Source organism: Ictidomys tridecemlineatus, chromosome 6, assembly GCF_052094955.1.
Source record: "Ictidomys tridecemlineatus isolate mIctTri1 chromosome 6, mIctTri1.hap1, whole genome shotgun sequence".
Taxonomy (NCBI): domain Eukaryota; kingdom Metazoa; phylum Chordata; class Mammalia; order Rodentia; family Sciuridae; genus Ictidomys; species Ictidomys tridecemlineatus.
Window position 1 is genome coordinate 106576976 of NC_135482.1, and position 14790 is coordinate 106591765.

Genomic DNA, 14790 nt, shown 5'->3' on the forward strand with positions numbered 1-14790 from the left:
TCCTTTAATTTCTTCCTTGACTTTGTTTCTCTCAGGCATTTTGGTCCCAGCAATGTCAGGCTGACTCACAAGTGGGGTACGCCAGCCTCTGGGTCACAGAGAGCCCCTCATCCTCCCGTAACTGGACTCTTCTCATGAGGACTGGTGGAACCCTGGGCAAGGGTGCTACGGAGTCCTGCTTCCAGCCGTCTTCCTGGTTCTTGCGGACTGAGCTGAGAATGAATTGGCCTTTCCTCAACTTCTTGGCTTCCATTTCTGTGAGTACTCATTCCACAATGTCACCAGTAAATGCCCTTTATGCATCTGCACCGGCTTTGGGACGCCAACAGATAAGCCCAGATGACTAATAATAGCTAATCTTCCTTGAGCATTCACCAGATGCCAGACATGTGCTTGACATGAAATAAGTTATTTAACGTTCACATCATATCATTCTATCATAGATGATGAAATTCAGGCACAGGTAAGTGGAGTGACCTTTGGAAGCCAGGAAGCAGCAGAGTTCCTGTGTGAACCCAGACAGAGCCCAGAGCCTGCACTCAACCTCCACATGAGACAAAGAAGTCAGCTGCCTAAGGGTTTAATTTTCAGAAGGTGCCAAGGGGGTTCATTGTTGCTCCTGCTCTCCAGAAAATCCTTCAGATAAACTATGAATACGCTCACAATTCTACCAATAAAATCATCCCTCTAGCAACTATAAAGCAAATCCCCTGGGAGGATGATGGATATAAACCCTATTACAGGTTCTTGGGTTCCAACAGTCATGAGCCCTTTCTCATATCTGGAAGTTTATCAGTTCCTTCCTGAATCTCCAGATGGGTAGGAGCTGTTGTGGGGCGAAGGGGAAGAAGTCAAGGTTGTGCGTGTGGGTCAAAGAGAGGAGAGAGGTCCACACCACCAGCAGAGTACATTCCAACTCTGAGAGCATTCCAGATGGGCTACTCATTGGCTGAATCACCTTGATCAACATAATTAACCACAACAGGTGTAAGTTTCCCAAACTGCAAAATGCAATTAGTAAGAGTTGCTCTGTATTATATAAATTCAATAAGACAATGCTTACTAAGGGCATAACATGGTACCCAGTACATAATATGGACAGCTCTTGTTATAATCACTGCTACCGATCAAGGAAAAGGCCAGGATAGAGACTCTGAGAAGCCAGTGGACAAGATGGATAGTTGAGTGAGGAGCAGGAAAGAGATCAAGGGAGAGAATGTCACATTACTAGTCAATTGTTCAGGCCTTCAGAAGTCATGTCCTGCCGACCAGGCACTGTGTTGGGTAATGTTGTGAGCTGATCTGTGCCCCCCCCTACAAAAGATGTTTTAGATTCCTAATCACTGGTACCTGTGAATATGACCTCATTTGGAAATCATGTCTGTGCAGATACAATCAAGTTAAGATGAGGTCATCTGGATTTGGGATGAGGGCCCTAATCCAATATGACTGGTGTCCTCATAAGAAGAGGAGAAACATACACACACACACACACACACACACACACACACACACACACACAGCAGAATGGCATGTGCAGATGTAGACAGAGACTGCAATGATTAAGTCTAGAAGCCAAGGAATGCCCAGCGTCACTGGCACACACCAGAAGCTTGGAGAAAAGCAAGGCACAGATTTTTCACTGGAATCTCCAGAAGGAACTAACCCTGCTGACATCTGGATTTCAGACTTCTGGCTTCCAGAACTGTGAAAAGAATAAATTTCTTCTGTCTAAAGCCACCCAGTTTGTGGGGCTTTGTTACAACAATCCTAGGAAATGAACACAGGAGATAAAACTACAAAGATAAATTTGAAAAACAAAGTTCCTGTGCTTCACTGTTTAGGGTTCACTTCCTCCTGCTAAAGTAGCTGGATGAGGATGCAGACTCAGGACTGATGATGGCCTGTGTCGAGCTTCCAAAAGGGTATAATTTGTTAAATGAGAGTCTTTCTCCTGGTCCGTCAATGAGGACTCTAAGCATCGATCTATCTCAGGTGCATACAGGGAATGGGGTGATGGTTGTCCTTGTCACAAATGATGCCAGGTCCCTGTCAGCGACAGGGTATAGTACTGAGGACTCTGGGGGTGCGGGTGGCGGATGGTGGTGGAGGCCAGGAAAGAAGTCTTGGAAATAAAAGAAAGTCCTTCCCGGGGTTTCTCCTAAACCCACTGTTCCATATTTCACCTGCTCATTTCTCTATACTATCTTCATATTTTTTAGTTGTAGATGGACACAGTATTTTTATTTTATTTATTTATTGTTATGTGGTGCTGAGGATTGAACCCAGTGCCTCACGCATGCAAGGCAAGTGCTCTATCCCTGAGCCACAACCCCAGCCCCATATCTTCATATTTTGAGTCTCTGCTCTGGTCCGTCTCATGCCTTACCAGTCTCATGCCTTACTCCCTTTAGGATAGTATAAACAAAGGTGACTCAGATTACAAGATTCAGTCTTGTGGACTGAAAAAAGCACGGGAAGCCAGAGTTGAGTCCTGGCTTCATCACTTACTAGCTTGGAATCCTGGGAAGTAACTCTAATTTCCTATGCCTCAGCTTCTCAATCTGTACAATGGGGATCATATGTACTTCACAGTGTTCCATGTAATGAAATCATAACATAAGCATTTTAGGGCTATATGAAGAGGAGAGAGCTCTCACTGTGCATGATTCCTAGGTCTTGTGTAGAGAAATATGAGTTTTGGATAGTACAGATCAGGATACACCAAAAAACTAGCACAAAAAAATAAAAACATCAGACCAGAATAAAGGAGATCTCTCCACCAATGCTGAGGAACTCTGACATCGGACAAGTGTTCTCATCTCTTCATTTAAATGATTTGAGTTTCCTTCTATGACATTATGAAAATGTGCATATCAAGCTTTTTGCTCTTATAAAATTGCACTTGAAAAAGAGATCTTTACTTATGGGTCACCTATTACGAATCCTGGAAAAGCTTTGATGATTGAGGGAATTCTAATTACAACTGAAGTAAGAAAAGACATTTTATATGTAAAATATCCTATGGGCTCCATAATATTGGAAGGAAAAATCTTGTCAAACACTCCTCTCTCTACTATTCCTATGAAAAGGTGAACACCAGACTATCAGAAGAAGAAACTAGAATCATTTGGAACGAAAACTAGTAAAGAAGGTGAAATCACCTAATACAATTCATAGTGGAATGTAACCAGACAGCTCTCATCTCCCTTTAGGATAGTATAAACAAAGGGGACTCAGATTACAGTAAAAAAAAGATGGGGGTCAGACTCTAGGAAGAACTTCCTGATTACTGGAAAAACTCCAACAGATGGGAAATTGCCTTCTCTGAAGCTTTCAAACAAGAAACCAAGTCACCAGGTACCCATCCTAAATTAGAGTACTCAGAGGCAGAAGCATGGACAGAATGACCTTCCTGGAGGTTCTCTGCCTGTTCGCTCCATCTATTCCTTGATCAAATTAGTTCACAGGGTACTTTTCGCACACCCAATGACTGCTTGCAGTCACCTTGGCAGTTTGCATGTTACCATGCTGCCCGTTTTTCCCTGCTGGCACCGTAGGCTGCAAGGTGTAAGAAATGTTTTTACAGATTTTTGCATGTTCCACAGCGGCACGTGAGAATCACTTCACATTGCAGTTAGCAAAGAGGAGGAAATGAACCCACTCCTGAATTGGAGACGGGAGTGTTGTGTTTCACCCTCTTTGACAGCCAAAAGCCAATTTAGGACTCTTTACAAAGCCAAATTTGCCAGGGCGGTGGTGGGGGGACTGTGGGTATCTTCTTAATTCTCCTGAGCTCACTTAAGGCCTGAAATCAGTGTTGGCTGAGGGAGGAAAAATTGATGTGGATGATGGTTTATGGATCATTTCAGCTGGAGAGTCCATCCAGCTTGCACTTTTCGGGCAAGACTCCAAAACGCTAGCACAGTAATAATCATAAACACCTATTCAGGGCTCACCAAGAATGCAGCAGGGCCCTAATCCCTGTGCATGAATGAGCCCATTTAACCATCTTAACCACCTTATAAGACCCATCGAGGGTAAGCAACTGGTCCAACATAGTAATACAGCTGCCAAGTTCACAGCTGGATTTAAAACCAGGCAGCCTGGCTCCATAACCTCATTGTTAGTCAGTGCTCACCCTTTCCAGAAAGACATAGACAGAGGCCATCCTTAGGGATGGAGAGCTAAGACTTGCTTCCTCTTGCTCCTCTTCTTCTTTTCCCAGGTCTTTGTATAAGGGACAATGCTTCAGTTAAAAGTGAAGGATCCATTAGCCAAAACCACCAAGTTGCACCATACTGGGAGTCAGCTCAGTTATCCCCACAACTCAGGCAGCTCCTTGGTACCCTCAGCCCTGCTGTTACAGCATAGGATTTTTCCCAGCCCATGGTTATTCTCTCTCCCTGGGCCAGCAGTTCAACAGAATATTCAAGAAACAAAATGACTCTTTGCTAAAACTGCTTTCCCACCCTGGGTGCTCTCCTCTGAGGTGATGAAATCCCAATCAGGGAGTCATCACCATAAATAATGCATCGGGCTTTCACCCAGAATCAGAAAAGCAAGCAACAGCTAAGAAGGGTCCATTATCCCCCCCATGGTTCACAAGTGGGTATTGTGATTAATCCATTTATCTGCTATTCAGATGAACACCCCATAGGAAGAGTCAGTAATTGCTGAATATTGAATAGGTACATGAATAACCAAAATGTACCCAGGCTCTGAGTGGCAGCAACACCTCAATTCCCAGAATCTTTCTTCATTTTGAGTTTTAAAGATCCACAATAACTTAAGTACAGCAGAGAGGTGGGAGATAGGAGCCCCAATTCTCCAGAAAGTCAGAAGTTTCAAAGAACTTGTTCATAATCACATGAATCAATGCAATCAATACTTATTATTTACTTGCCTCAGTCTCGATGCTAAGAACAGGGTACAAACAAAAAATCATATTATTTAACTGGAGAAATAGATATATAAAAGGCCAATTATCCTGCAATAGGAAAAGTGAGAGGTAGGTGTTAGGAACACAGAAGGAAGAAAGCTCACTCTCCCTGGGGGGAGAGGCTAAGTGGCAGATCTGGGAAGGCTGTGTAGAGGAATCGGCATTGGAGTTGGGTCTCACAGATGGAGGAAGATTTTCTCCAGAGAGAAGGGGGAAAGAGCAGCACAGGTAGAGGGACAATTGTCCACAAAAGCATTCAGGTATAAAGCCAGTGATCTTTTCCAAGAGTCGCACGGGACAGGTATTAAAGGGCCTTGTCCACTATGCTATGGAAATTGGCTTTCAACTAGTTCAAAACTGTTAAAGGGGTAGCAGAGGCATCCAGGGCCAGGAGTGCCCACCAAGCCTGTGCCCTAGAGGCTCCCAAGCCCTAGCTCATCACTTCACTAAGCCCAGGGGACTGTGGTCACAACATACATAGCTTTATTCCTGGCTTTCTCCCTCCTGGAATCCTTCCCTGTCTTTACCTTGTGAAACAACTCCTCCCATCCTCCTTGCCTCCCCCCTCAGCACATCTCTTCCTTCCAAAACGTTCCTCTCCTCCCACTCCTCATCCACTCCCATTCACACATGGCATCTTGCTAGAAATAGCAAGGGTAAGGCTAAGAGCAATGAATCACAAGAGGGGGCAATCTGTGTTCCAAGGCTGATTTACCCCACCCAGTGCCTGACCTCAGCCTCAATGTCCTCAAATAAAATGTGGATAAGAAATGCATACTACCCTTGGCTTCTCAGGCAGGGTTATTGTGAAGGTGAAATAAGATAAAGCTTTGAAAATAACATTAACAAAAAGCAGAAAGGGGTGCTATTATGTCATCCAGCACAATTGTCTACCAGACTTTGAGTTCCTTGAGGGTAGGGACCAGGTGGTTTGGAACTTGGGTGTCCAGTTATTCCTGGTACAGTGCCAGTGCTTGATACGCCTTGAATTAAGACCAAGGACCATTACCGCCACCACCCCGCCCCCCACATGATACATAGAGACTTTTCTTGCAGCTCCCCATACATACACGCAAACCCACAGTACCCCACTTGGGGAAGTACTGCTCTCCTTCTGGCTTATTCCAAAAACAGCTAGTTCCTGGAGGAGAACCAAGTGATAGTCACGCTGCTTGGATGCCTCGCTGGGCACGTTTGACCAAGTCTAGGTTCCACCCCTTCTCCAAGGAAGTTGCTAAGAGCTGAACCTCCTCCTCCCCTACTCATTCCCCTCCTAGGAGCCCCAGCTGAGGCTGTTCCTGCCCCCGCCGCCTCTGTGCCCTGTGAGCGGCGTGGATTTTTTTTTTTTTCCTCGCAAGAGCTCGGCCGCCTCTACTGCTGTTTTCATTGATGCCTTGAGCAGAGCTGGCATGTGCGACTGCTGAGAAGGGGGAGCGCCGAGCGGCGGGGGAAGCAAGTAAAAATAGCCTGGCGCGCGTCGCTCTGCCTGCTCCGGACGCCTTTAACCCTAGCCGAGTAATGAGCGCTGCAGCCGCCACTGCATACTGCGGAACCCGGCAAGGGTCTGCATCCAGACCCCGAGCAACGGCGGGTTACAGGGGATAGGGACTCGCGAAAACTTTTTTTTCTTTTTCTTTTCTATTTTTTTTTTTAGAAAACAAGCAAGGAATGGGGTGGGATGGGGAGGCAGAGAGAAGCGCCTTTTCGCTTCCAGCGCTCCAGCCACCTGGCTGCAGGGACTGCTACGTGCCGGCTGGCCCAACACGTTACAGGAGCGAGGCCCTGAGACTGAGCTATTTTTAGAAACCTTTTGGCTGGTGGGCGATCTCAGGGCGTAGGGGGAGGGGAATAATACAGCTGGGTCGACTGTGAGGCTAGGCGCTTTGCCCTACACAGGGTTCTGAATGTCTGCTCTCAGGTGGGAGGGTGGGGAGAAGGAGGCGGCGAGGGGACCCCACGCCTGCTAGCTTTGCCCGAACTCAAGGAGACGGCGTTAGCTACTAAATGCCCTGCTGTTTTGAAGCCCCAGAGCGTGTTTGTTTCGAATTCGACAGTTGCCAGATGCATGCTGCTTCTGGTCTCTCTGGGAATGGGGATTTTTAAAGCTTTGCTGCCTACGCTGTGGGCTAGGGGTTAGCGACAGAGTTCTGACCTCCAGGAAAGAAGATCGGAAAGGGTCTCTCTGCACCGTTTTGCGTTCCGGCAAGACAGAGGGACAATCCCCGCGCCACACCCCCCTCGCCGCCCCACGCTGCATATGGTTAACCATATGTGAAATGTACGGCAGCCCCACCAGACACCCGGCTATTAATAGAGCCCGGGAGTTTGCTCTCTGTGTCTTTTTCCTGCCACCGAGTAAGGGATGATCACACATACCCCACTCCGCCCCCACCTTGGCGCACCATTTCTTCGGGAAGGTAAGGGCTACCCACACCGAACCCCTTCGTGACTACAGGTGCCCAGAGCCTACGGAACAGTCCAGTTGTTGTAATGACAACGGGGTCAGAGCGAGGCGAAGGAACACAGCCTCGAGTGTTGGGACGCAAAGCCCGGCGGGATCTCTGCGGCTCGGGGCCAACTCGAGAGTAGAAAGGGCAGCTATAGGATTGCCTCCGGCGGGGGGCAAGAGTATTATTTGCGGAGCTAAAGCGACCTCCTCGACAGCTGCTGCGGGACAAGTGGCTGCAGACCCATTTCTCGCTGCAGCTGTCGGCTCGCAGCCCCCACCGCCCGCGCAGGCTCGGCTGCGGCAGGAGCGGGCGCTGTCCCTGGTTCTGAAGGTGGCCTCGGCCAGTGCGCCCTCCCCGGATTGAGCGCCCCAGAGGCTGCTCTAACACCGAAGGATTGCAGACTTCTCCCGGGCCCGAATCTGGGCCCGAGGATCTGTGGAAGGTGCCTAAGTACTACCTCTGGCTTGCCCCCACCCCCGCGGCCGGGAGCTCTTGGTGATTACCGCGGGGAGCTAGAGCTCGGGACCGACTCGAGCTTGAAGGGTAAAGCCGAGGAATGGGCAGGAGACAGTCAAGGAGCTGCAGGGAACAGACCTGGCCCCAGGATCACCCACCCTGGCTCTGCATAAAGCCGGGACGGGAACCCCTAACGGGGCCCAGAGCAGAGGGCAGGGGAGCGCGACTGCCCAGGGTTTGGGACTTGGGGGAAGGGGAAGGGAGCAGCGGGTGGCAGGAGAGGGTGATGGGGTGAAAGCGACTCTTTTGCATTTTCTAGAGGGAGGGGACCTGAGACGACATGCACTGTCTCCCCCCCCCAACACGTACACACACACACACACACACACACACACACACACACACGGACGGCAGAAGCAAGCGGGATGGAGCTGGGGAAAGTTTGGCACTAGGTACTGAGCAGCGGCGGCGGTGGCGGCGGCGGCGGCGACAGCGGCGGCGGCGCGGTGGTCCGGGTGGGCGGCGGGGTCGCCGAGAGCCCGGGCTCTGTAGCCTCCTTACCTCAGTGTTCTCGGCAGCGTTCTCCGCCATTTTCCTCCTTAGGAGCAGGCAGCGGGAGGAGTGTTTCATGCCCATAAGAGCCAGCAAGGGTTTGGTGATACAGAGATAGTAGAGAAAGAGAGAGAGAGAGCTGGTGTAGCTTTAAAAGAGAGAGCCAGAGAATGGGAGGAAAAAAAAAAAAAAAGAAACAGCCCCTCTGCTGGAGCGTCAGCCGATACAATCAACCACGGTGGAGTCTTTCCTGCAGTCTCCACTTTGTTTTATTTTCCTCCCTTCTCATCTGCTTCGGATTCCTTCACACAGTTTCAAGTTCTTCTCGCGCACCCGACCCCCTCCCCACCCCTCTCCACCCGCGCTGCGGGCTCGGCAGGAGGGAGGCAGCCCCGAAGGCTCCGCGGCGGCGGCGGCGGCTCCTCTCCCGGCTGCTGGCAAAGTCCGGCCGGCCGGAGGCAGCCACCAACTCCTCTCAACTTCTGTCGATCGGCTGGGCGAAGCCACACGCTTCCTGCGCGTCTCTCCCAGGGGCTGAGCGGGGTGAGTGGGGGCGGGGGAGGAGGTTCGGTGGAGCAGGCGGCTGCTGGGCGCAGATCGAGGGCCCCCAGCGCCCCCGGGCCCGCCCCCTCCCCAGGCTCCCAGGGTCTCTCCGCCGCCTCCACTCCTGGGCGCTGCGCACAACTTGCGCGGGGGCCAGGGCTGCGCGGACGCTGCAGGGCCGCGCGCGAGGCTCAGAGAAAGCAAGCTCCCCGGAGCAGGGCTCTGGCAGGTTCTCAGACTCGGCTCGCGTCCTCCCACTGAGGTCAAGCTCCGGGCAAGACGGGGCCACAGTTACCTCGCCCGCACCCCACCCCACCCCACCCCCAACACTCGTGCTACTCTGCCAATTCCTGGATGCTTCCTTAGCTAATTACGGTTCGGGGAACGAAGGAGTGGGTGTCTGGATGGGGGAGGGTCCTTAACTCCTTCAACACTGGCGCTCAGCTTGGTGTCATTACCTAGCCTTCTCTCCCACTCTCCCTGTCCAAGGCACTTGGGGCTCCTAGACCCTCTGGGGCAGGCAGGGTTGAATGAAGGTGGCAGTCATAAGTGGTTTGGGAAAGAGGGTGGAAGAGAATCAAAGGCAAGAGCCTGCTGTCATGCTCCCCCTACCCCAGTCTTCTCTGGCAGCCCCCTGCCCACACATTTCTCTTCTTTCTCCTCACCCATCCCCCACCATCACCAGATTTTGAAGTCCCTTTTATGGCAGAGAGGGAGGATGTCACGTACCCATTAGGATTCTCTTGATCCTTTTTTAAGGGAGTTTGGGCGGCAGCAGGGGGTGTGAATTTTTATACAATGCATTCCTGTCTTCACTTTGAGAGCTTCTTTTTCTCTTGTCTTACTGGCCATCTGTCAGGCGGTTGGAAACAGAACAATGGGGGAGGGGGACCCATTCTTCCCCTCAGTTGCAACAGGACACTCAGGCTGACTCCTTGAAAGACAGCCTCACTTTGAAGCTTTCAGCCCACAGGTCAAGGGCAGGGAGCTCAAAGACCACCGCCAGCATCCTGGCTCTCTTCTCTTCATGGGTGTCTTCATTTGGGGAGATCTGCTCTGAATGCCCTAAATTTACTTTTATCATCACCTTTGATAGCCAGAAGTGTAAGCCTGACTGTCCTCAACTAACCTCAAGGTCCATTGAAGTAAAAGGGCTAGGGCCATGCTGGGCAGTAAAGATACTCGCATCACCTGGTCCTCAGGCAAGGAGAGAAGACAAAGCAATAAGTGGAGGTGAGAAGTAAGGATGAAGAATGAGAAGGATGAACACACACAGACTTGAAGTTAATGGGAGTATAGTGTGTGTGTGAGTGTGTGTGTGTGTGTGTGTGTGTGTGAACGAGTAAATTGAAATGAATGAATTTAACCTCCTTAACCTTTTCCTTCCTCAGACCACAGACCTGGATTAGAGTTCTTAGCAACACACCTGGTCATTCTCTTTCCTTCTACACTCTGACATCATGCGGAAGCAGTAGGGGAAGAAATGCAGTGAGTCTATTTTTTTTTTTTTTGCCCTAACCTCAGTTTCTCTAAGCATCTTCTTGGATATTAAAGATCCTGGGAGACACCCTACCAAAAACATCTCAGTACTTGTAAAATCAAAGAAAACCCGAAAAGGAAGGATCCCCACAGCTCATTGGTCCAGTGACAGATAAGGGTCCTGAGAACAGAGAGGACTTTGTCTGGTCCTTTAGCAAGAGGACCGAGCATCTGAGACCAGCTCTCCAGCCTCCCGACTTTCAGTTCAACACTCTGCCCCCACCTCACACTCCTTCTGCTTGTGCATCCATTCTGTGACTAACCAGGGAGGAGGGGAGCTGAAACAAGCTCCCACCGAAATAGGCTGCTGCCTGTGCGTGATTATGTTGCTATGAGAACCTCAGTGGGTGTGTTTCCTCCGTTCTCTGTTGAAATCTTTTGCTTGGCTTGGCTTCTCCCCAAGCACAGACACGGCTCCCCTTGGAATGGGGAGTGGAGAGGCTGAGATGGAGAGCTGTATTTTCATGGTGAGATTTTTATGGGTCCGTGAGTGAGGATCCCAGGCCAGGAGAGTGGTTCCACAGTGCCTCCAAGGAGACATGAATGAACTCTCTCAGAAATGGATCCTCCAGCCCCCCTGCTGAGCAACCTTGGAACACTGCGTGCAGCCATCTCATTACAAATTCACAAGCCAAATCATGATTACTTTAAGAGACTGAGTCTGTGGTGATTTGTTATACAACAAGAGATTACCTGAAACACCTACCTCCTAGAGCTGTGAAAATCTATGATGCATAAAAAATGCCTGCACATAGTAGGAATTTTATGGAGTGTTTTCTCACCATACCCACCATTTATATGATCCCAGTCTTTCTTCATCTCTTTTGCATCAATAGCTATCATACTTTTTTATTACTTTAATTAGTTGAATCATTCCACACAGAACTAACTTACTCGGTATCTCATATACCTAGCTCAGGAATGGACCCTAGGCTTGACACAAGGCAACAAAGACAGGAACTATTAATGAGTTCTTAATTTAGTTACCTCCACTGCTTTGAAAAATACAGAACTTTTGAAGAGATTTTGATAAGAAAACCTATGAGATGATAAAGGGGCACAGAGAGTTCACCAGGGTTTGAGTTACATGGATATTGTGGAACAATAAAACTTACCAGATAAAGCAGTTCTGGAGGTACATTTTGCTTATGGCATTTTTCATACAGTAGCCCTTCAATAAATCAAAAATGCTTAGAACAACACTCGTCTAATGGTAAGAGCACAAATATTTTGTTAACATTCACTAAGCTTTGTCTTGGCTCATAAGTTAAACTTTGAAGAGTATTTACTACATGCCATGAACTCTTCCAGATTTATCTGGGTTTTTCAGTAGTCCTTTCAACAACTTTTTCAGATACTATCATTATTGCCATAAAACAGATGAGAGAGAGAGAGAGAGAGAGAGAAATGAATTGCCCATAGGGTAGAATCAGAATCCACATCCAGGATGCCTGTTTCCCATAGCCTCATAGCATGACTCCCAAGAAGTTAACCAAGTTCATGGGACAAGACAGTTGTTCTCAACCTTGGCTGCACAGTGGAATGCTCTAGGGAGCTTTAAGGGGAAAAAAAATGCTTTGGTGTCTCCCCCGTGACTAATTTAGTGAGGTCTGCATATCAAGGCTTTTTAAAGACCCTAATTCTAATGGAAAGTCCTGGTTGAGGACAAGTGGTTAAGTATATTTGAAGATAAAATGAACGACAGAGGCAGAAGTTCTCTACAGTACAAAAGGTGCTCTCCAAAACCACAAGAACCCACACACTGTAGAAAGGTCTGTCTCAAATGCAGGTTCCTGAGAGCCATGAAGTAGAGCCACATTGCACTGATGGTTGACCTGGTCTGCAAAGGCTGGAATTAGGTTCTTGGGGAGAACTGGGACTGGAAAAGGTATCCAGCTCTGTAAGATGCCATAGAGGAAGTGCTTCCTGTCACTGGAAGGATTCCATTGGACTAGTTATTTGGCAAAGCAAGGCCTCTGGGGTACCACCTGCCCAAGGCTGGACACCCCATATTTCTCTCACCTCTAACTAAGCCTGTGCTGTAAAAGCTCAACTCTAGGGGTCAACCAAACTTCCTTTGTTGTCATCCCAAATCCAGTAACCCAGAGTCAGGATGCAGACCAGGCTGCCTGGGAAGGCGCAGTCTCTGGGTCCTGTTCCAAAGTGGTTGCTGCAACGAGGGGAGATATATAAGACATGTCATGTGGTTTCCTCCTCCCTCTCCTCACACGTGGCAAGGGCTCACATATGGCCACGGCACACTGCAGCGAATCCATGCCTCCTCAAGAATCAGGCCAGAGCTGTTATCCATCACACCTCCTGGCAGCTAACCCAGCAGTGTGCTGAGTTTCTTCCAGGCCAGATGGGAGCCTCGCCAAGGCTGCAGCAGCCAGCTACCTGGCTAAGCTTTCAGGCAGCCCCACACCTGGGTAGTTCTCCTGCACAAAAGCATCTGCAGCCCTATTTCTCCCTAACCCAAGGCCCAATGTTTCTTAAACTATATTCCAAAATTCAATTTGCAAGAGTACCACCAGTGCCTGCAAAGCAATTTAAGTTTATTTTTCTTTTTCTTCTTTTTTTTTTGGCCATTAAAACCAGAATGTTATTTCTTCCTTGCTCTGATAATGTCTGATTAAATCAATTCATTGTGGCTTTGTGCTGCATATGACACTATTCAGTTTGTTTATTTAATAATATTTGGAAGGCATTTTGTTAGTTCTGTACCCATAGGGTAATCCTTGGTATTCTATGCTTCTGAAAAGTCAAACACTCGAGCTACCTACCTTTGGCTCAGGGTGAGAAGGACCCAAAAAAGCATCCATTTTTCTCAATGGCCTATGATTGCACCCAGACATCTTTGGAGAAGGGGGAAGAGGAATACAGTAGCAGATCCCTAAAGGTACTAAAATATTCTAAAATGCTGTCACAACAGAATTCGATTTTCCTACTTGGTGGGGGTTGTACATTCCTATCCTCCTTTTCAAATATTTCATAAAGGTTTGCCTCTTTATGGAAAAATCTCTCTCGAATCAAAGCCAGCTGGAAGTTAGTCAGTCTACCCAGTGCAATATCTCTATACATATTTGTTTCTATGATTCCTTACATAGCTATGACTATGGGCCATGCATGTGCTCAGCAATCTGGACTCAAAAGATAAAAAAAAAAAAAATGCATCTCTTCCCTGGTGACACTTGTCTTCTGGGAAGAGTTGGTCAAATGGCAAACTCTAATCTGTACTGTAATAGACTTCTATTATCAAGGGTCTTATTATTGGTTCTTAAAGGTCAAATCAGTGGCTTATGGTCACGTAGGCCCTGCAAGAAGTATTTCGTGACATGAACAGGAAACCCTAGAGACTCTAGGGCCTGCACCAGAGCATGGTAAGCTCCCTTCAACTATGGCTTGGGGTGCATTATTTAATCAAAGCACCAAAGTTCTTGGGTGCCTCTGGAACTTTTACACATGAGAAGTTTTGTGGTAGTCTCAACTCTCCAAACGCACAATGTGCTGGTATCACTTGGGTCATAATGCACATCCAGTTTGGGGCAGATCTTTGGTCTTTCAGGGGTAACCTCACCTGAAAATGCACAATAAGCAGAGGTGGCCAAACAAAACAAAGCTGTGATTGATGCCATCTCTTTCCTTTCCAGAGCATTTAACCACCTGGTCTCTTCTCTTCCTCCCAGAGGATTTTATTTTAAATTTAAACTTTTTTAGTTTTTTTTTAAATTTAAAATTAAATTAAAACCCTTTCTGCTGTGTGCAGTGATGCACATAATCCTAGCAGCTCCAGAGGCTGAGGCAGGAAGATCAAAATCTCAAAGCCAGACTCAGCAAAAGCGAGGTGCGAAGCAATTCAGTGAGACCCCTGTGTCTAAATAAAATAGACTGGGGATGTGGCGCAGTGGTTGAGTGCCCCTGAGTTCAATCCCCAATACTACCCCAAAAATCCCTCTTAACTCTATGTTAACATTTTGCTGTGTGTTCTTTTGCTTTTTGCTCATGCAAATATATATGACAAATTTTACCTCTGTGTGCAGTTGGTATATGTTACGTAGAAATAGAAACATGCTATATACATTACTCAGAAACTTGCTTTCTTCAATAAACAATGCAGTATAAGCCTCCTTCCAGGTAATTACATGTAGATCCAAGTCATTTTTAAAAAGTTATATAATTCCTCACTATATGGATAAACCACACATTTTAAAATCCTTCATTAACGAACTTCAAAGTTGTTCATAGTTTCCTATTTTTTCTAAGTGATACTAAGTACTACTAAACAATAAATGTTCTTTTGCACATACC

The 14790-nt window shown here is 47.8% G+C and overlaps 1 protein-coding gene and 2 long non-coding RNA genes across 5 annotated transcripts in view; 2 read left to right on the forward strand and 1 right to left on the reverse strand.

Moving 5' to 3' along the window:
* Positions 1–8684, reverse strand: part of Prmt8 (protein arginine methyltransferase 8) — an 86959-nt gene extending 78275 nt beyond the window's left edge. The window contains exon 1 of the mRNA XM_078015389.1: positions 8410–8684. Within this exon, the coding sequence (XP_077871515.1) occupies positions 8410–8484 (75 nt within the window). The 5' untranslated portion in view covers positions 8485–8684. The remainder of the gene's footprint in view (positions 1–8409) is intronic.
* Positions 6284–14790, forward strand: part of LOC144364970 (uncharacterized) — a 79024-nt gene continuing 70517 nt past the window's right edge. Inside the window, exon 1 of one of the 2 annotated variants that reach the window (XR_013423188.1) lies at positions 6284–7359. This is a non-coding gene — a long non-coding RNA (uncharacterized LOC144364970). The remainder of the gene's footprint in view (positions 7360–14790) is intronic. The other variant, XR_013423187.1, reaches the window with a different exon arrangement.
* LOC144364972 (uncharacterized) lies at positions 8853–14788 on the forward strand. Of its 2 annotated transcripts, XR_013423191.1 has the most exons (3): positions 8853–8943; positions 10040–10176; positions 10335–14788. It is a non-coding gene; the product is annotated as an uncharacterized LOC144364972 (long non-coding RNA). The 2 variants fall into 2 exon arrangements; XR_013423190.1 differs by lacking the exon at positions 8853–8943 and having other exon boundaries at positions 9213–10176.